This window comes from Tachypleus tridentatus, chromosome 5 (assembly GCF_004210375.1).
Source record: "Tachypleus tridentatus isolate NWPU-2018 chromosome 5, ASM421037v1, whole genome shotgun sequence".
NCBI classification, from domain to species: Eukaryota; Metazoa; Arthropoda; class Merostomata; order Xiphosura; family Limulidae; genus Tachypleus; species Tachypleus tridentatus.
Genome location: NC_134829.1, coordinates 36,146,114 through 36,168,607, shown reverse-complemented (window position 1 = coordinate 36,168,607; position 22,494 = coordinate 36,146,114). Strand labels below are relative to the sequence as shown.

At 32.1% G+C, this 22,494-nt stretch overlaps 1 protein-coding gene across 5 annotated transcripts in view; it reads left to right on the top strand.

The window, feature by feature from the left end:
* LOC143250939 (docking protein 5-like) overlaps window positions 1-22,494 on the top strand; it is a 36,452-nt gene that overhangs the window by 5,059 nt on the left and 8,899 nt on the right. For 2 of the 5 annotated variants that reach the window (XR_013028449.1, XR_013028448.1), the window contains exons 2-7: window positions 10,416-10,527; window positions 11,215-11,434; window positions 14,018-14,152; window positions 15,278-15,467; window positions 17,201-17,348; window positions 18,022-19,683. Coding sequence is in view for 3 of the 5 variants with exons in the window: in XM_076502165.1 (XP_076358280.1) it covers window positions 10,462-10,527; window positions 11,215-11,434; window positions 14,018-14,152; window positions 15,278-15,467; window positions 17,201-17,348; window positions 18,022-18,303 (1,041 nt within the window). In the remaining 2 variants the exon portion in view is untranslated. Of the gene's footprint in view, window positions 1-10,415; window positions 10,528-11,214; window positions 11,435-14,017; window positions 14,153-15,277; window positions 15,468-17,200; window positions 17,349-18,021; window positions 21,171-22,494 lie in introns of those variants that run through there. The other 3 variants (XM_076502165.1, XM_076502164.1, XM_076502166.1) reach the window with 3 other exon arrangements.

Here is a 22,494-nt window from a genome sequence, read left to right as displayed (position 1 = left end):
ATTTCCATAGCGGGCACAGTGCAGATAGCTTATTGTACAGCTTTGCACTTATACGAACAAATAATTATATTTGTTAACGCAGAAGAACAATATATTTCAAAGTCGTTTTAAATTTGTGATTCGTTAGAAAATTAATCAACGCTATATTGTGGTAATAAGTTAAAATAGAAGTAAAGTATGTTACCATATTATTATTGAATTAAAAAAAAAACCTTGACTTTTTGTTGCTGTGATTTACCCTAACGTGTTTGTGTGTGTTGTGTTATGTTTTTATATGTTGCCACTGTTAAGTTCTGACGTGAAAAATATTCTAGGTAAGCATAGTCTTATTTTTTACTTGAGTCCTCAAACGTAAATTTTTTTGGAGAAAAAAATTAATACCATTGTAATCTTGAGATCAGCATTTGCTCACTCACCTTTTCTGTGACACCTTTCAATTCTTAGTACCCTTGAACGCCAATAGACGGCGTGGATAGCCTATTTTACGGCTTTTCTCGTAAAGAAAAGAACGAAGCTGTATTCTCCCCACTCGTAACTCTCTAAATTCGCCCTAGAAAGAGAATTGTGACATTTTCTCTTCGGCCATTCCCATTTTCTTTTATTTATTTAACCATCCCTCATGAAATGTGAGATTTAACATAAATTATACAATATATCGGTGTCGCTCAGGCAAAGCATAATTTGTATAGCATTCAATCTTATTTAGCTACAAATCCATGAAATGGACAATCGGACAACCTCTTCCCATGCCCACACGTCACCTCCTACCTTTCAGAAATTTCTAACAGTTCTCTCTGACGTCCAATGCAATATTATTTATAACCAATGGAAATCCTAATTTTTTCATCTATCAAATGGTATGTGATGTTACGTTGTTTCCTGTACAATGAATTGTCAGTGTCATTTTCAGTTGAAATTTTATTCCCACGGGAAAAATAGATTTATATGAATTATTATGGACTTTATTGTATAACCACAAACCCAGAAAAAAACTGTGATAGTCATGGGACATTGTCTGCTTTTTGTAAGTTGTTTATGTTCTTTGGTGCATTATTTAATTAAATCAAAAAATTAAATGTAATACTACCGTTAGTATATACAAAGTAGGTTTAACCGTTATCGATAGTAGGCAGGAAAGAAAGGAGAGAGAAAAGGAAATCCACTTTATTTGTTGTTTTTCATATATATTTAACATTATAAAAGTAAGATATAAAAATGTAAGAACTTTCTAGGTTACTTAGTCCAGATTAGATGAAATGAATAACAATAATATGCTTATGCAAGACAATGATTAGCAAGCATTTAGTATATAATACATGATTAAACTTTGTAGAATGGACGGCAGCTGCCTGTTGTGTGTGTGTAGGTATTGTCGGTCTTTTATAGTTATCACACGCTCTCCACAATCCACCAGGACACTATAAAAGACCAACAACATCCACACACTGATCTGAAGACGAAAGGCGAAAGACTTTCGAAACGTCGTCCTCTACACTTGTGTCTCCACAACAGACAGTTGCCGTCCGTTCTAAACAATCTCTCAAAGAATATATAACACGTGTTTTGACAGAGCATTAGTCTGTCTTCTTCAGGGGTCTGTAAGCATTATTCTGTCTGTAGAAGATAGATCACTGCGCTGTCGAAACATGTATGTATGTATATTAATTTTTATTATGCTTACAAATCATCGTGTCTTACTTATACAAGTCTCCTAGCGTAATATTTCCCTACACAAATAATATTATAATAAAAAAAATTCACGAGGCAAGCTAGCAGCTTGTGTGTGATACAATTTGATAGCATAATTTGATCTCCGCGTTTGGTAAGTGATTTACATCTTAAAATGGCGCACGAAAACCACACTTATTAGATATGGTTTAAAGAGCAATAAAACAATAATTTAAGTATGAATACATGTATACAGTTACGAGTTTAAAGCTACTTAGAACTGACAAACGTACTTCCATGTTATAGTTTGAAATCGTTATTGAAAGAAAAAAAGACCAGTTATATTGATTTTTGTGGCTAAGAGATTGGTCAAATTGGCCAACCTTATGTAAAATTAGGGTAGAAAAGTAACAAATACAATATAAAGTTTTACTTTAATAGGCTTTAAATTTATTTTGGAGGTTTAAAATACGAAAAAATTTGAGACAAAGGAAAGCATTTTTAATCTTAACGTAGAAATCACCTCGCACTCAGATTAGTAAAAAATAATATATAGACAAATCTTTATTAACATTTGTAATGTTTACTAAACGTCTGCTAAATTTTGTGAAGATACACAAAATAGTATTAAACGTTTTATAGTATGGAAACTACAACGAATAAAAAATAAATTACGAGGTCGGTTTAGCAGACCTACCTCTTATCTAGAGTTAACTCTGTCGAGTCAGATATGTTTAACTGTTTCCGGACAGGTTTGGTTTACAACAATATACCTAAAGTAATCACTTGATTAAAGAAATAACCACAAAAACAAACAAGCAGTAACTCTGAAACTGTTAACTTTTTGTAGTTTAAGTATATCAGTATGTGTAGTTAATACATTTTCTGTTATCAGTGTGCTGTCCGAGTGCTAAAAAGCTGCTGTTGTTATCCATCTGTCTACGTACACAGCATTTATAATAATTATATATTTTCCAATAACCAGATATTTAAACAAATAATAGGAGTTCCAATCTGTTTGGTTTGTTTGGAATTTCGCGCAAAGCTACACGAGGGCTATCTGCACTAGCCGTCCCTAATTTAGCAGTGTAAGACTCTTAGGCTACTCTCTTACCAATGAATAGCGGGATTGACCGAAACATTATAACGTCCCCACGGCCGAAAGAGTAAGCATGTTTGGTGCGACGGGAATTCGAAACCACCTAGCCATGCCTGTCCCAGTAGAAGCTAACTACACTTGTATTGGAAACTTATATCTTTATTTTTATGAGAATAGGTTTATTGAAAGTTGCATAAACCCAGACATTTTTTGCTTTAACTTACAGATATATAAATGATTTAATTAGTGATAACACTATTTATCTGGTAAAATATGAAATTGGAAATGCTACAATATCTAATGTAGAGGTGCGTTATTTAAATCTAGAAATTAAAATAATTAATAATAATATCAGTTTGAAATATTTTTTTATGAAAGAAAATGTCTCTCTTTTCCAATATATGGTTTATTACCTTTTAATAGTAATGTTCCGTAGTTTTCTGTTTATAAATATTATAACTTCACAATTATTCAGATTTTGTAAAGTTTGTAATAAATTACAATATTTCATTATTGATACAAAAATTAATATTTAATGGATTTTATAGAAAAATTCTAAATAGAATTATTAAAATATAAAGAAGTAAAAATTAATGAGACTTTAATTAAAGTTTCTAATAATTATTTTTAGTTGTTAATAAGGTCATTTAAACAACTATGCACTAATTTAATGCGGATGAACACCTTATCGCATATAAAGTCTTCTTTAGAGTCTGAAAATTGGTAGTAACAGTGGTTGAAAGTTGTACCAGTTAGTTTAGGTAGCTGGTTAGGTTCTTTTATACTATTATAACTTGTCTGCTGCTTTATGAACATAATGGGGGTTGGAATGCTAACTTCAGGAGGTAAAGTTTTATCTTACTTACCCCAAGTGGTAGTATCTTATTATACACTTTACAATTGTTTCTTTTTTTACTTTGGAGATCATTCAGTTTTCCACAATTGTCTGCAGGCAACGAAGGATGATAAAAATGTGGGACGTTGAGGACTTGAGCACTTCTAATTACTATTTCTTTTATTATTTAATTATTATTAATATTTATTATTTTCTGCATGTGAGACTGGCGAACGGAAGTTAAGGCCGACAGATGGTGTATCCCCATCGTGGATCCTATTTCGTAGTTACTTCCAAAACCTAGGGTGCGTTTTGTATTCCACATTATAGCTTCTACCATGGGATCCTTTCAAATTGCGTATTTGATTTTTGTTTAGGTTTGCTTTTATTTATCAGAAAAGAAATGTGTATATGTATAAAGCAAAAGATAATGTGTGATAAAATACACTAATTATAATTATAAGTACTGTTAATCAATAATATTGTTAGCTATACGTAATGAAATGTAAATATATTTGAAAATTAGTATTCATTAGCATAATTTTATATTATTATTTTATACGATAGTATTTAACAGTAGGCCTGGCATGGCCAGGTGGGTTAAGGTATGCGACTTCCAACCTGAGGATCGCGGGTTCGCATACCCGTCGCACCAAATATGCTCGCCCTTTCAGCCGTGAGGGCGTTATAATGTGACGGTCAATCCCACTATTCGTTGGTAAAAGAGTATCCCAAAAGTTGGCGGTGGGTAGTGATGACTAGCTACCTTCCCTCTAGTCTTAGACTGCTAAATTAGGGACGGCTAGCGCAGATATCCCTCGAGTAGCTTTGCACGAAATTCAAAAAACAAACATTTAACAGTAGGTATCGGCAAGGATTCCAACTAATTCACGCGCCGAAAAATCACCTTATTGAATTTCTAAGCGAAAACCTGACTATGCAGAGTATTGGTTACCATATATTATGTGCATATGTACAAATATTACGCTTATAAAATACACTAACATTTGGTGTAAAAATTAAAAATTTCTAAAACAGGAACTACCTACCTATCATACTAGATTTCTGCAGCTCACTTGGCTAGTCTATGGTGGGTATCCGCTTTTGATATTCCGATAAATATATACAGATTTTATATATATAAGTGGTAAACATGCGATGCGTGTATTTATATAGCTTTTCAACCCAACAGATAGCGCTACATACCGATAGATAGACACGCGACAGTTTCTAAAGATAAAGTATATACTTTTTACAAACATAACATAAAAATAAATAAACAAGAGTAATTAAAAGAACTGAATTTCAAATTGAAGTAGGAATCTTGCTACAGAAAGGGCTGAACTAAGAATCACACATTTACAAAATGTAACCCCTAATTTGACAGCTTTATTTACTGTTTTTGTGGTTTAAATTCTTGTAAAAGTTATAGCTATCGGGGATCTGGCTGTATTGAAAGTTTATAGGTGTTCTGCACATTTAATGGGTATATAAAAACTGAAACAAAAAATAAGAAAAATAAAACCAAATTTTAACAGAAAGTGGGGACCATTGGTTATTCACAGATTGACTATAAGAAGTGTCTAAAAACAAAATAAATGCTACAATAACAAATACACAAGCAAATAAACTGATATTAATTGGATGGAGTTTAAAACGATTTTTCAATCTCTACTTATGGCCCAGCATGGCCAAGCATGTTAAGGCGTTCGACTCGTAATCCGAGGGTCGTGGGTTCGAATCCTGGTCGCACCAAACATGCTCACCCTTTTAGCCGTGGGGCGGTATAATATGACGGTCAATCCCACTATTCGTTGGTAAAAGAGTAGCCCAAAAGCTGGCGGTGAGTGGTGATGACTAGCTGCCTTCCCTCTAGTCTTACACCACTAAATTAGGGGAATGCTAGCGCAGATAGCCCTCGAGTAACTTTGCGTGAAATCCAAAACAAACAAACAAACAATCTCCACTTAAGCATTTATTTCGTTTTAGCTCAGTCTTATAGCAATCTACTAATTAACTGACGATCCCTGTTTCCGTTAACTTTTTTTTTTGTATTTATTGTGTATATTTAACCTGAAAGTTTGGATCAAGCATTCCCTGGTGGAATATCGGTAAGTTTATAAAGCCACAACCATAAGTCTTCCACTGGTACAGCGGTAAGTTTGCGGATTAAGAACGCTAAAATCAGGGGTTCGATTCCCCTCGACGGACTCAGCAGATATACAAATAGCCAAATATTCAACTGGGTCTGTCTTTAGAGTCCATCAGGACACAGCGAATGCCTGCAGACTCACAACGCTAAAAACTGGGTTTCGATACCCTTGGTGGGTATATTATAGAGAGCCCATTGTGTAGCTTTGAGCTTTATGTTTGATTTATAATTTAACGAAACTAAAGAGCATATTACAAGGCTTTCCAATGAATGACATGATTTAAAATTATAACTTTGCGATCAAAATAGGTGTGGTGTTTAATAGTTTCAATCAGTGATTACAGTGACACCTACACGTCTGTTATGTTCGTAGAATTGATTACAAAACGCTTCCTCTTACACATTTTTATACATTTACATTTTTAAATAATTAGCGTTTTACTGGTTTTACTGAAACAAATAATTCAATTTAAATAACTTACACTTCATTATTAAAAAATTAAATGTTGTCTTCTTTTCACTCCTATTGTTAACAGTTTTACGCACTGATAAGTGAATGTTAAAGTAGATTTGGTTTGTTTTGAATTTCGTGCAAAGCTACACTTGAGCTATTTGCACTCGTCGTTTAAGTCTAGAAGGAAAGCAGCTAGTCATCACCACCCACCACAAACTCTGGGCTACTCTTTTACCAACGAATAGTGGGATTGACCGTCACATTGTAACGCCCCCATGGCTGAAATGACGACCATGTTTTGTGCGATGGGGATTTGAGCTTGCAAATCTTGGATTACGAGTCAAGTGCCTTATCCACCCGGCCATGCCGAGCCGAGTAAAGAAGAACGTGTGACAACATGCTAACCACAAAATAATTGCTATGTCCAGTGGCGATAAGACTTTTTTGACTAATACTAAGGCTCATCAAGCCGGCAGAGACACAACAGTGTTTGTTATAATATTCCGCACAAGCCCACACAAGGGCTATCTGAGTATTGCTCTAATGCGGAACGAATTTTGCTACAACAGAGTTATTGTCCGGACATACTAATGCTAAGCCACGCACAGCCTTTAAAAATGACAAACTGCAGCTTATGATTTAGCTCGTTTAACATCTTATACAAAACGTGAGTAACAATCTTCCCCATAGATACTATGAAATGTATATTTTACCATTAGGACAATATCTCCAGTTCACAGGAGATGTAAACAGATTTTGTTATAAAGATGCACATCACACATCCGTGTGTGTTGTCATATTAACGTAGATTTCCTTTATTGATCGGACCTGGCATGGACAGGCGGTTAGGTCTCTAGACTCGTAATTTGAGGGTGGCGGATTCGAACCCCCCATCACACCAAACTTGCTCGCCTTTTCAGCCGTGGGAGCGTTATAATGTGACGGTCAATCCCACTATTCGTTGGTAAAGTAGTAGTCCAAGAGATGGCAATGGGTGGTGATGACTAGCTGCCTTCCCTCTAGTCTTACACTGCTAAATTTGGGACGGCTAGCGCAGATAGCCCTCGTGTAGCTTTGCGTGAAATTAAAAAATAAACAATTGTTTGCTCATAATTTCAGGGTTACGATTTTTTTTATATAGAATATTTCTATATCTTAACTTCAACGTATTTTTAATTTGACAGATAACTTAATCAATATAATATAAAAACCGCCTTCTTTAAATTTCCTGTTACAAACATTTGAAAAGCTATTGGTTAGAAGTTTTTAAACATTTCTACGTCATACACTTAAAACATAAAATATTAACGCTGAAAATAGACCAAGGTTAATATATCGAACTGTGTTTCTGAGATTCCTTAGTTTGCACTTCGTTCCAATCAAAACAAAACAGCAGAAACAACAACAAAAGAGCACTGTGTCCGAACTTTGGGGCCATATTTGCATTATAGGAGTAATGGACAATTCACGCTATTTGTTTGGACGCGAGTTTGTTCAAGAGTGGATAGTGGATGATGTCTCCCTTTACTACTTTAAAATGAGGGGTGGTTAGCTGAGGTAGCCCTCGTGTAGTTTTTTTGCGAGATTCAATGAACTAGCGAAGTACTAACATCAGTACCAATACACGTGACGTCATCCGTATTGAGAACTTTTAAAATCGCTCCAGTTACTCAATAAACGTTTGGAATATTTATGAAAAAAGAAAACGACCTGCAGAAGTTGTTTTAAGAAAGTTTGAGGACCCTCATATCTTTATTGGTGATAAAAAAAATGGTCATACTATTTACTCATCTTTCGTAAGCCTAACGTAAGATAAGAAAGTCGTCATTGTTCGTATGTCATTTCTGTCAAAGTTCACATCGTAATGTTTTATCGTGATTTCTTTATGTTCGTTGTAGTCATGGCAACTTCATTAAGCTCTTATCTTGTCTGTTTGTAATTTGTTGTTTTGAATTAGGCACAAAGCTAAACAAGACGCTGTCTGTGCTCTGACACACTAGTGTATCGAAACCTAGTTCCTAGCGCGATAAGTCCGCACACATACCACTGTGCCACTAGGGGGCACTTTGTCTGCCATTTGTGATGAACTTTTCTCATCTTCCTCATACTATTTCACTGCTGTCATTATTTTATTTTTATTTCCTCGGTTCAGGTTCGAACCCGAGAATACTACTGAAGTTAAAAGGTTAACCTAATAATTTTTACTTCAAAGCCATTTTTTTTTAACAACTCAAACTGCAACATTTTTCACATTTACAAATTATTAATAACTTTTGGTCTATATCTTGTGTTCATGCTGAACGACTGTAAGTCCAAAGCGTGAAAGTTAAATTTTTGCTTTTCATTTTTTCCTTACTTTTGTTTGTTTTTTGAATTTCTCGCAAAGCTACTCGAGGGCTATCTGTGCTAGCCGTCCCTAATTTAGCAGTGTAAGACCAGAGGGAAGGCAGCTAGTCATCATCACCTACCACCAACTCTTGGGCTACACTTTTACCAACGAATAGTGGGATTGACTGTTACATTATAACGTCCTGAAAGGGTGAGCATGTTTGGTGTGACGGGGATTTGAACCCGCGACCCTCGGATTACGAGTCGAACGCCTTAACACGCTTGGCCATTCTTACTTTCAAACTCACAGTAAGCACAAGGAAAACAGAGTTCAGTCGTTCATAGTTTTTGTTACTGCATTGCTTACGTCATAAATTCACATCATATATTCTAATGAACTTCATAAATAATATCCAGTAATCAATGTTATATCATACAAAACTTGTAAACTATATCTATAAACATCTTGGTACATTGGATTTTTGTGTAAATCTTTTCCCATTGTTCGATTATTAGTAGTGTTTTTGTTTGTTATTCGTGTGATAGTTATTTTGGCTGGTTTTCAACACCGCTGCGACATCTTAAACATTTTAAGAAGAAAGCAGGATAAATTGTTAAAAAGGAAAGAAAAAGCATCCGCTCGTAGCAGTTATGTCATATTAACAGTTGAAAACCAAAACTAGTGTACAGTGATGTATTCTGAGGAAGAGAAACATGAACTGCGGAAAAGTATGCCACGTGACCATTTCGTCCTATTTACGAAACTTAAAATTGCACTTAAAGAACCATTCGTAAATGTACTTGATTTCGAAAGCTGTTTTACCGATACTGTAATGTTACGAATATTTAATAAGTGAGTGTAAACAAGTATTTTTTTAAATTTAGTTTTCAATGTGCTTATTTGGGAACACGTAACTTTCGCAATGCGATTTGTTTCGTATAGTGACTCATTTACGTATCGTATATTTATTTACACAAACATACCCATATAAAGGCCGTACCCCTCTCTAATGCGACAGAGCTAAATTTACGAAATTACAACGCTAAAATGCAGGGTTCGATTCCCCGAAGTGAACACAGCAGATTGCACAGTGTGTATTTTCTCCAAAGCAAACTAAATTTAGAAAAATATGTATTAAAGAATGTTTTCATAAAACACAGAATCGCTGTTTGTTTAAAGCATCGGTTCTGAGGTTTTCCATGTCTTAAATGTGAGTTGATACTAGTTGATTTGGGACAGTTTACTTAACTGTTTTGAGAGTACTTTGTAGCTCAGTAAATAGGAAAATGTAAAAAAAGAATCAGAGTAATTGATATAAATATTGTTAAATATTATTCTTGATTGAATTGTGCTATTATATCTTATAATACCAAAAATTTACCAAGTTTTTATTACCTGATTTATAGTCACGAAAAAAAAATGTGCTATTATCAAAAATGGAAAACGAAACATTTATTAGTGTAAAATATTAATTATTTTGATGCTAAACATTTTATTAATGTGTATAACGTGTCTGTAAGCAAAATAAGTTACCTTAATAATCATGAACTCTCACATTTTTAGCACACTTTAGTGGCTTTCCAAAAATGTCTCCTTTAACATGGACAGGATATAGATAATACAATTTTATATGAATAGTTTTAAAATGATTTACGCAATAAGTAGTGATGTAAAACTGGCATTAAACACATTAATTTAAATTCTAAAGTACTCACATAATGGTTGTATAAAAGTTTGAAATGCTTATTTCGTTAGCCAATATTTTAAAATATTTTATTTAAAAGCAGAAAATTAAAGTTAAGTTTTCATTTAGTTTGAATTTTAAAAATACTGAAAACATGTTGCGATTAGTAAAGGTATCTCATCTGTATTTGACAGTGGTTTGAAAACAACGAATGTCAAATCCTGCTAAATAAAGTAGAAAATGGCTACCGATGTAGGAGATATAATAAAACAAGGCTATGTAAGGATACGTAGTTGTAAACTTGGGGTAAGTAAAGTTATTTGTTTGAACAAAAAATTAGTTTAAGCAAGTGTACTACTACCTTATTATAATAACGTATGAAAGTAAGAAAGAATGTGTGATAATATGTCAACTGTACTATATCCGCTATCATTAGTGCCGACGAGGTCTTTCGCACAATACCAAAGCTCAACAGGTCGGCTGGGATAGGACAGGTATTGTAGTGGTCGACTCTAACGTTTTCATTCTGAGGATTTGTTATAACGCGGTAATAATTATTTCGATATTGTTGTAGTAAAACAAAACAACAACAATTAATCATTCAGTTTAATAATCATAACCATTGTATGTCATTTGACTGTGTTTTCACATACGAGATATATTAACAGTTTTTTTTCAATTTGAAGATACGATGTTTAAAAGGTTTTTCGTCTGCCTCGTAAATTGTTTTTGATAAAATATTTTATTTATTCCAAAACCTTATCGGGTAGAATGAATGACTGCGAGATAAGTAAAGTTTAAAGGTCGTGTAAGGGGTTTTGAAAGTACAGTTTATCTTATATAACGCATTAACTAGTTTTGAATACACCAAAAATTACCTGTGGTGACCAATTACACCCCGAGGCCTAAAAAAGGCTTTGAATTACGAAATCAAGTGTCCTGTATAATCATGACTAACACAATGAATATTTAAACGGTTGTTTTTGCATGCAGATCTGGCAGAGAAGATGGATTGTGTTACGGAAAACTACACATAAAGGCCCATGTCGGCTAGAAAAGTACTTCGATGAAAAGGCAGCGTATTGCCGAGGTGCACACAAAGTCGTCTGGCTAAACACTGTTACCAATGTTTCCCGGCTTACACCGAGCATCAAAAAACATGCATTTTCAATCTGTTTTGAAGATTCCATAAAGTGTTTGGCATGTGACTGTGGTAAGTGACATAAATTGATATTTGTAAGAATAAAATTCATTAAAAAAAATGAAACGTCTTCGTTTAAACTGTTTCGCTTTAAAACGACCGTTCTCTCTTACTGTTGGGATTTGCGTAACTATTATTAAATATAGCTGTCTTTATAATTTGTATTTTATTTGTTCGAAGTTAAGCACACAGCCATGTAATTGTAACATCAAAAATTGCTATGGAAGGGGAAAGAAAATATAACACAAATTTCAAAATAAGAATTGGGTTCGTGGTTCACAAGTGAAATCTTAAAAATAAAACAACAACACACACAAAATTGTCAACAAAATAGTTATTTTTATTCTACTCCTGAAGAACAGCCAAGGTTGAAGTTCTTTGGTCATTTTCAATTTTGTGGCAACAACATATATTCCTTACGTGTGTGTGTGTGTATATATATATATATATATAATGATGAATGATGTAATTTAATATATTCTGTAAAATCACACACACACGTTATCACTCACTACAGCGCAGATAGCCCTCGTGTAGCTTTGCGCGAAATTCAAAAAACAAACACTATCACTACTGAAGTAGCATGTAACCGTTAGCGACATTGTATTAAAGAAATACAATGTTATAATACTAGTAATGATCTGGCGTGCCCTTTCAACGCATGAGGAAGTCGTAAAGACCCTTGGAAAGCGACATGTCACTTCTGAGGGTCTTAACGGTTTACGCCAGGTTTAGTGACAACTAGTACAGTAAGTAGTTCGCTAATTGTAAGCGTACACATCATAGACTTCTGTAATAGTGAGTAGAAGGTTTTAGGTTTCTCGGTAAGATTACAAAATTGAAAGTTTTTATAAATAACTGCAATATAAAGGTTTCTGAATTAATATATACAATTAAAAAAACAAAACCTAAACGTTTACAGGGATAATAAAGTTGGTTGGGTTTTAACAGAAATAAAATGTATTTTGAAAATATAATTATTTATATTTCATGCAAACGGTCAACCAGTAGTTGTGTTAATCTGAAGTTGTTATTTACAGCAAAAGGATAGCTTTTTTACTATTTGTTTCCCCCAGGGCCTAACTGGGATGAGACGAAAGGTACTCATTACGCATGTGTGATGTCAGGGCATTGGTCGCTGTTATTGCATTTTGTACATCACGTAGGTGTTCCCGACATTCGTCACGAAAAGTTCTTGTTTCGCTCGTGTAACGTTTCTTGTACGGTTTCACTAACAACTCCCTTCTGTGTGTAGGTGTCCATGAAGGAGGAGGTTTTGACAGAATGCGCTGACGTTTCTTGTTTGTTTCTTTTAACAAAGTCAGGGCTGTTTATCTTCAAACAAATGTAGGGTGAATTGCTATTTAACAATCTAAAATTGTGTATTTCTGTTCCAATATTGTAATATATGATTTCCTCCTCTGCTCACTAGGTGTCACATTATACGACAGAACAAAAGATATGAAAGTCGTATAGGAATAATGTTCTAAAAAAAGAGCAAAACATGAAACGACTACTGTTTTTATTTATTTTATAAATTTTTAAAATTTGACCAAGGGACGTTTTCAGTGCTCAGATTGCGGGATGCAGCCCTGTCTAAGCGGAGGACACGAATATAGATTTCAAGGCTATCTCTTTTCCTAGTGTTATGCTTATGAGCAACCCGGACATGTTACTGTTCGACGAATACCGTTTGCTATGGCTTTGCCTACATAGGTGTAACCAGAAAAGTGTCCTGTTTTTCTCCTTTTGAAACTTACAAACGTTTTGTTGATGAATGAGGGTGGATATTCCTTACTGTGAAATATAATTCTTTAACATCAGCATTCAATTGTTTGTAGTTCACCAGGAGTGCCTCCCTTCTTTCATTGTAAACGGATATTGAATTTTGTGCTTTGTTTATTACAGAGGTTGGATTGTTTTGAAAGGGTGTTTCTATTGCGAGTACTTTTAAGGCAGCACAAGTTTCCAAAACAAATTTAATGCCTCATATTTTGATTTCAAATATTTATAGAACATTAGAAGGTTGTCAAGGCTTAAATAAAACTGTACCATTTGTCGGAAGTTTATTTTGTCTGCTTTCAACATTTGCAGTCAACACTGACCTTCAAACTATGCATAAAAATGACCTATTGATAAACACTTTCTTTCAATTTTTTTTCTTACTTTTTCGTCTTTAAAATTTTATATAAATCTTTCAATCGGTCATATTCCCCAATGTCACAGCGGTATGTCTGCGAACTCAAACCGCTAGATACGAGGTTTCGATCCCTGTGGTGGTAGAGCACAGATAGCCCATTGTGTATTTTTGTGCTTAACTCTAAATAAACAAACAAACAATCAGTCGGTTACACACATAGTTTCTATATAATACAACCACCTTAAGAATGTGTCTAACTTCCATATTTATTTAGGACATTATGCATTTCTTTTCAGTTTGTTATACAGAATTGGCTTTATTAATTTATAGTGTTTTATTTTTTTATAGTTGTGGTATAAACAGTAAAGCTTATTTTGACCAAAGTTTATTAATTATATTTCGTCATATACTTCCTATCCTTCATCATGTTTTATCAGTAGATAAACTTCTTCTAGTTTTCCTTCTTCTGGTAGATCTGGAAGCAGACATGTGGGTAAAACGATTAATTCAAGAATGTCTTGAACCAGAATCAAGTCTTAATAACGAAGAGCCCGATGTACTCAGTCCTGGAATACAGAGAGAATTGAAAGGTAAAATAGATGAAACGCAGAAGGGCATAAGCTTATTAAATTGTTTTATCCCTAACATAAATTTTTGCTTATTATAGAACCATCATACATGGATAATTAAATAATTCTTGTAACCCTAATATTTGGTAATCTATAATTATTATTCCTAATCTTACTATGTGCATTTAAAATTTAAACTTGTGCCATCTGTTAAAATTTTTAAGTACTAACACTCTTAATAATAGAAATATTGGTTTGACTGCACTTAAGTGTTTTTGTATTTTTCATTAATACTTATGTTAAGCCTGACTTTTTCCTTTTTTTTTTTTAAAGAAAGTTATGATGAGGTATGTGATGCAAAAACATATTTTCTGCATGCTTACATACATTCAATATTTATTTTTTTATAGAATCAGCATTGAATAAGATTATTAATGCTAAGTATGCCTATGTTTCAAAACTTGCTGTTCCTTTACTGTAACACCTCAATATTTTTAACGAAAAGAATAAATATATATTCAAGCCTTGCACATTTCACTACTTATGTATGATGTTTATTCGAACATTTTTGTTATACTAGTATTTGAACTATGTGATTTTTGTTATTAACTTCTCTAGTGTATAAAATATTAGTTTTCTTTTTGAGATAAAATAAATTCGTATATTATTCTGCACAAACACTCGGTTTAACTTTTTATTACTTCTAGGATGTACTAGTATTATATTCGTGAATAATTTTTTTAAATAATGAACAAAATATTTAAGAAAGGAAATTGAAGTAAGTTAATTGATATAAATATTTAAAATAATGCAACACTATACAGCGTAAAGTTACTTTTATGTTTTTCGTACCCTGTCACACCAAAAGTTATATCTACTACTCAACTAAGAATATTAAAATTACACTAGTTATTTTGCTTATTATTTCAAAGTACATAAACAGAATTAAAAACAAGGTGTTTCTTAATACTAGGACTGATCTTGTTTAAAGTTAATTTTAATACTTATTTCAAATGATCAAAATAATTTAGGAAGGATTAAAGAAATGTTTTGTTTTTAATTTTAAAATGTGTGTTTTTATTATATCTAAATACAATTTTATTCAATACCTTTTTACACAGTAAATCTCTATTTTATATCTTGTAGAACAGTTTCACGTGTACCTTATGCCAACACCTAAATTGGATGTATTTGGAGAGTGTTTATTACAAGTAACACATGAAAATATTTACCTGTCAGATATAACTAATCCACAAATAAAACTAGTAAAATGGCCTTTAACTGCTCTGAGGAGATATGGAAGTGATCCTGAGAAATTTTCTTTTGAATCTGGAAGGTAGGATAAGAACTTTACATTTCTTTATTTTCCTTTTAACCTTTTATTCAGTAATTAGGTGGTATTTTGGTTAATGAGTATTTTTATTTTTGCTCTATTAAATATTTGTTATTTTTTAATGTCGTATAAATCATTGCAGTTCATTTATCAAAGATGCAATTGCTATTTAGTTAAAACATGCTGATTAAAGTTCATGTAGTAAATCTGTAAAACGTGGTAATGTAGTTTTTATTAGATGATTGTTCTTTCAAAAATCACACGCTAAGATAGTGCAAACATGGTTATGATATTGGTATTTTCAGCAGGAACAATATCGTGAAACATGAGATAAACAGTTGGATCAGAGACTCGAAAGGTTTAAGCATAACACTCCTATTTTAAAATTACTGACTGTAGAGAAGACAACTGGTTAGAAGTATTCAGTCTTGATTCTTCATTAATGAAAATAAAATGTTCAGACTGAATAGTTCTAACCAGTTGTCTTCTCTATAGACACACATTTTTGTTATTATAAATGTGCCTATGAAACATGCATAGTACTAGAAACATTGAAACATAAATAACAATTGTTTTTCCTTTAATTATTGTGTAGACACTAAATTAATGGCTATAATATAAATGATTTATAGCACATGGTAATCTTTGTAGCTGGAAGTAGTGAATTATCTGTGAAGTTGAGTTAATAAAAGAAATTAGCAATGACAAATTTAATTGTGTTTCATGTAAATGAATACAGTTGTTTATTGTTGGTAGTAGTATTTTTTACACAGCTTAACATTAGTGCATATTGACATCAGATTTATCTGGGCTACAAACTATCCTGTTGTTGTTTTTCTTATAAAAATTATAAGTGGTGTAAGTTTTGTGAAATTGATCTTAAAGTAATTTAATGTTATTTCTTCTAATCTGACACAATATACTTGATTCTTGTTTAGAAATAGCAATTTCTGTTATGCCTATGCAAAACTATGATTAAAAATTTGGTTGACAAGAAGGAACATAATATTTTCACTTGGTCTTTATAGTGTTCCATCTAAACCATGTCTGGAGTATCACAATTATAAAACTGATTGGGATGTGTTTCTGAACCAATCAAAGCATGCAATACAAACCATGTTAGGAGAAAAAACATTGTGCAGATTAATTTGCACAGCCTTGCTTTTAATATGTTTTGAATTGTGATATCATATAATGTACATTTTAAAATAGGAATTGGAAACTTTAACAGTTCTAAAACCTTCCTTAATACAGGCTGTAGAGTGTACATCATGTGCAAAATTGTGTGAAAAGTAAAGAGATTTTACCCACAGAGATCACTATACGAGTATTTTTGGACTGTTTGATCTTTTTTGTGTAAATGTATTAGAAAATCAATAATTGTGTTTCATCTTCAGCTTTTGTTTGTAGGATGAAAGTGTGTTATCACAGAAGTAAAAGTATTAGGGTTAATAGTTTGCTTATATTTATTGTTAAAGCACTCCAATATAATGACCTGTTTTTATTTCTAGACTTTTAATTAAAGTATCTGATTCAAGCATTACTAAAATTAATAATGAAAGTGTAAGAAAGCAAAAGTTATAATAAACAAATTGGTTGGTTAAAAGAATTAGATTAACTGGATGATTTCCCACAAAAAAAATTTCAAATCTTAAAAATATTATGGTTTACCAAACATCTGTTTATGCATGAAAAGAAATTGAGTTCTTTTCATGTAATGACGTCTTGCTTTTCAGGCACTGCTGCACGGGGGAAGGAATGTTTATTTTTCATACAGTGGAAGGAGACAAAATATATTGTAAAGTTCACCAGGCAACTTTAGCCATAGCCAGAGCTCATTACAAAGCTAAAAACCACAGAGATAAATCTTGTGCTTCTGTTAAGGTAGGTGATTTGTTAATTTGTACGCAACAGGGAATCTCAGATTAATGAGGTGTAGGCTTTACAGTATATATTTGTCAACCATGAAAAGTTACTAAATGTATTTAATTATCAATTTTCCTATTATCTAGAATAAAACTACTTTCACCAAAAATGTTTATTCCTTTGCAACTTCACAGAAGTAAAAAAAAAAACCATCGTTAACTGAAGTTAAGTAAGAATGAGCAATCCAAGTCGCATTTGCTTAAAAAAAATGTAGATACTTTTATATTTTAAGACTTAGTATCTGTAAAGACGCTTAGGCGTACTATCTCAAGATGGTATAGGTAGGGAGCCATAAGCAACCAAAGATTTATATCTAAACACCTCATTCATTGTACATTGAGGTAAATAAGATTAAATATAACTTGGGTATAAATACATGCACTTTAGTCTAGTGATCTAAAGGATTGTGTTATGTTGTAAAGTATTCAAGTTTCAAAGATGTAGTTAAATAGTCTATCTGGTACTTTTAGAATTGGATACTTATGTAGTTACCTATTTCAATAAGAATGTTTATTTCATCAAGAAAACAATTGCACAACATATAGTAGAGAATGTATGCAAGTTAGCCAGGTAATAATATCAAAGTATTAGTGTGGTTAGCATCCTAAATTAGTTTGTGGTTATATTGTAGGAGCCACTATTTCAGGAGAAAGGAACTGCTTCTCATTCCATGACTGCCATGGTGAATTCGCATGAAGACTTATTCTCTCCTTCCAAAACTCACCATACAGAGTCTCAAGTAATTGAAAATGTTCCAGTGGATTGTGTATTCTTACCTGAAGCTGCAGCACAAGAGAGTACTAGTGATAACCTCGAAGGTTTAACTTGGAGATGTTCTGCTGGTGTTACTTCTAAATGTAGTCTTCGATCTCATTTGTTGCAAACTAACGTAGCATCTCAAGGCCAGTATTAGTAGATTATTAATGAGTGAACATGGTTTTTAGCATAGTAGATATGTCTATTTGTTGGTTTAACAACATGATATGATGCATTTCTTAGCCAGAATAGAAGAGAAATTTATGAAACATAAGTCTGAGAAAGTGAAGATTTTCTCTCTGCTATTTCATTAAACAAATATGAAAGTTACATAATGAGGAACCTTGATCTTGGTTGATGTCTCATTAAAATGTGCTGTCTTGTTTGTTTACAAGTAGAATTTCAATGTAAAAATGAAGATTATTTTAATGAAAAAATTTTCATTTGTGAGATATATCGGGAAGTAACATGAACTAAGTTACAACTTTCAATTTAGGGTTACACAGAAGTAACCTATTGCTTACCAACACTAATTTTGGAAATTGATTTTCGTTTTTTACATATCCTGATCAGTTTTAATAAACTGTGATCTAGAATAAGTCAGCTGCTCATGCAACTTTAGGAATTGTATTGACATATGAAGTGCATGGTAAGGTTTATAATATTTTACTATTAAAACACTATAAAACACACTCAGAAAGAGAGAGACAGAAGCATACTTGTTATAAGTGGTAACCTGTAATAAAAGTGATTCTGAAATACCACTATAGATAAATGATAGTGGGTTTTTTGTTGTTTTTTTAGGTACTTTCTCTATGTCTAATTTTCAGCTGATAATAAAGTTTAATTTCACAATTTTTTATTTTGATAAAATAACAGACTTTTGTCTTAAAATCATGTTAGTTCAGGTTTTCATGACAAACATTATGATTAAAATACTACTTATATTAAACATGTTACTTTGTTACCTAGTGGAATGTCATTTCAAGGTAGAGCACACCTACTTGTAGAGTTAATAGTAGTTTTATTGAGAGGTTTTTATTCAAATACTTTGCTTTGAACTTGTACATTTAAACGATTTACTAGATAAAGATTTAGTTGCAAATATTTTGGTTTTAAGTATTTCAATTTGTTTTGTATATTAAAAAACACACAAAAAACATTCATACATGTTTATAGTAACTGAAAGTGTTGATTATTGTCAAGACATCTGTATTAAAATTATGGTACTTTCTACACAGCTGCCATTCTACTGGGTAGAAAGAAACACCTTGTGTAGAGATTGCTATAGTAGTGTATAATTAATATTGGTAGTGAATTATTTATCACTTCTGTATATTCTTCTCAAACATACTGTCTTTTTCCCATTTGAGAACCTAGGAGAAAGTGACTTTATGCTGAAAAGATGTGTGACACAAATGAAAGATGAAAGTAGTATATAATTAACCTCAGTATGTATCATCTGAATAGCATTGAGACACTACAATATAGTTTGATTTACAAGAAAGAATTAGCGAAAAATCGCACATTATACGGAGTAAGCAATTTCTACTGTACTTTTATTTTTGAAAATGTGTATCATCTTTGTTATTCATTGTGTATTTGGTAGTGTAGAAGGTACTTAAAAGTTAGTATCAGAAGATTTGAGCAAGTTCATAATAACATAAATATGTTGTTGAAAAGAGGTGCCTTTCATGCTTTCATTTTTTATGCCTCTTGAGAAATCTGTAAAATAATAACACAATTTAAGAAGTCCTAAAACCATTATAAAACTTAAATCCAAAAATCTTCTTTCGGTTCTACCAAGTTAAGTTTTCAATTATTACTTTTTCATTTCTCTGTTAGTATAAATTCCGCAAACACTTAATAGCTATTTGTTTCCCAACACAGTTTATATGTTTTCAATATTGAGACCTTATAATTATTAAAGAATTATATTCCCCAATCAAATATTCAATTATATATTGATTCCTGTGCATCATTTATTTATTTATTTGTTTTAAAATGATGTAAATATAAGTTAGTAATGATGCTATTTGATTAAATGTAGTGATATATTTTATGGGTAATATACATGTACGTGCAGTTAGTTTTAATACTTGGTTTGATATTCCTTTTCACATTTGCATAATTAAGTTAATTCACAGTGTAAGTTGGTTTGTTTTCTAGTAACTTTCATTGGTAATACTGGATATGATATATATAAATCTGTCCTGTTATGATTGATTACCACAATGTTATATATCTCTGTGTGTATAAAAGAAATTTGAATAGTTGTGTGTTAAAACAAGAATAAATACATGAATAGTTTCAAAATGCAGTTCTGATCTAACACCCACTTTCCAGAGTTCATATGTACTTGACCTGAGTGTCTCAAACGTAATGAATGTCATTGTTTCAACTTTCTTGATATATCATTTTGATATTTAAATAGGCTTTAGAAGAATGTTGTTTGTCCTCTGACAAAGGATGTGATGGTCAAGACTGTTGTTATACTTCTTGGCATTTTCATAGTGATGCTCTCTTCATTTCAAATACATCAATATGTTTAATACCTACAATTGATGTGCACGGCTTAACTGTTTAAATTTATATATAAATTTTCTTTTCACAACATATAACATCATTACTTTCTTAGAATAAAACTTAAATCATAAAACTACTTTAGAGATCTTCTGTCAATAAAACATATTATAGGTTGTTGCTGTAGCATTGTGTTTATATACACTTGGACCATCAGTTATATTTATATAGTTAATATCTACAAATTGTTTTTTAAATATTGAAACAGTCTTGGTAGACTTGCACATTTTGATAAAATGTTCAGAAAAATTGACTTTTTCACTCCAGATCTATGTAGAGTAAAATATATTTTTTTAAATTTTAATCAATGTTTTGCCTTTGCAGCTTCATAAGGGTTAATAAACACAACTGAATGAAGAAACGAAGTTCATACAATAAACATATGCATAACGTGTTTAATACTTAAAACAACCCTAACTTTAATTATTAAAAATTAACTGCTTGTTCAAGGTATCTCATTAGACAATTCTGTGTGAATGACTAGTGACTATTAAATTACTATTTGTGTACTTTTTTTGTCTTCTGTGACTTTTGGACATTTTATCTTCTAAAAAGAGAGAGCTCTAATCTTTTTTGCGTATTTAAACTCCCATTTTCAGATTGATTTTGAATCTTAAATGAACTTATCATGATTATCTTATGACAATTGACTAAAAGTAACTTTGTCTAAGCTTTTGGCAGTCTATCAGTCTTAATAAAACATTTTATATTTATTGCCAGGGGCATACCTAAAGTATTTGATAACCCCCCCCATAAATAATTTTAAAATCTAAACACACAAAAAATATACATATGTATTATGTTTGCAAGTAGATATTTAAACAGTACTGAACTGTCATAAGCAAATTGAAAATAAGAAAAATGCAGGACATTAAAAATTCAGTCAATAGGTAATACAACTTTATTTTATACAAAAAACACAGGATATCCAGTCTCAATACTCAGCCTATTGTTTAAAAGTCTCTGCTTTCTAGCATTAACTTTTGTAAATTGATCAACAACCTTATCAAAATTCACCTCCCTTATATATTCATGTTCAATTGAAAGTAAAATCAGATTTGTCAATCTTGGCTCAATCATGGTCAAGTGAAAATTTTTTTTATCAATTTCAGTTTCACACAGACAATCAAAATGAATCTCAAATAGAGTGACAAGCTTGGCAGAAATTCATAAAAATCCTGTTTCAAAATAAATTCCAGAAACTACAATACGGTCCAATCCTTTGCTTCTTCAGTGTTGGTTTTGGTAGCTTCTATGTGCCTCCAAAGTCGTCCAATTTCCACACTAGTATCTTCTTCAGGGAATTCATCGAAAATCTGAATCAAATTTGAAAAACACTTCCAAAGTTCTTCTTCTGTTGCAACCAACCCAAGTGTTTAGCTGAATAACAGTGAAGATTGACAGAATTTTATCCATTGCTTCAGAACAAATCTCCAATTATTGATGAAAGTGATCAAGACATTCAAACATAGCCATTTTTACTTCCTCTGACAATGCAAGACCAGCATCCTTTTTGGAGCTTGATGCTCCATCTTCTCTCAATAGGAAATGTCCATTTCCTCATTTTGTAGTTGCATAACGAATGGCCTTCTGCACAGTTTCACTCTACTGATCTTCAAGAAACAATTTTATAGCTTGGAGCTTCACAATGTACTTTTCAAGGCTGATTTGGAAATACTTTTGTGTGAGATTAAGTTCTTCCAGGACTTCACACCAGAAAGAGAGGTAACTCAATAAAGAGAGATTGCATACAGCAGATGGAAAA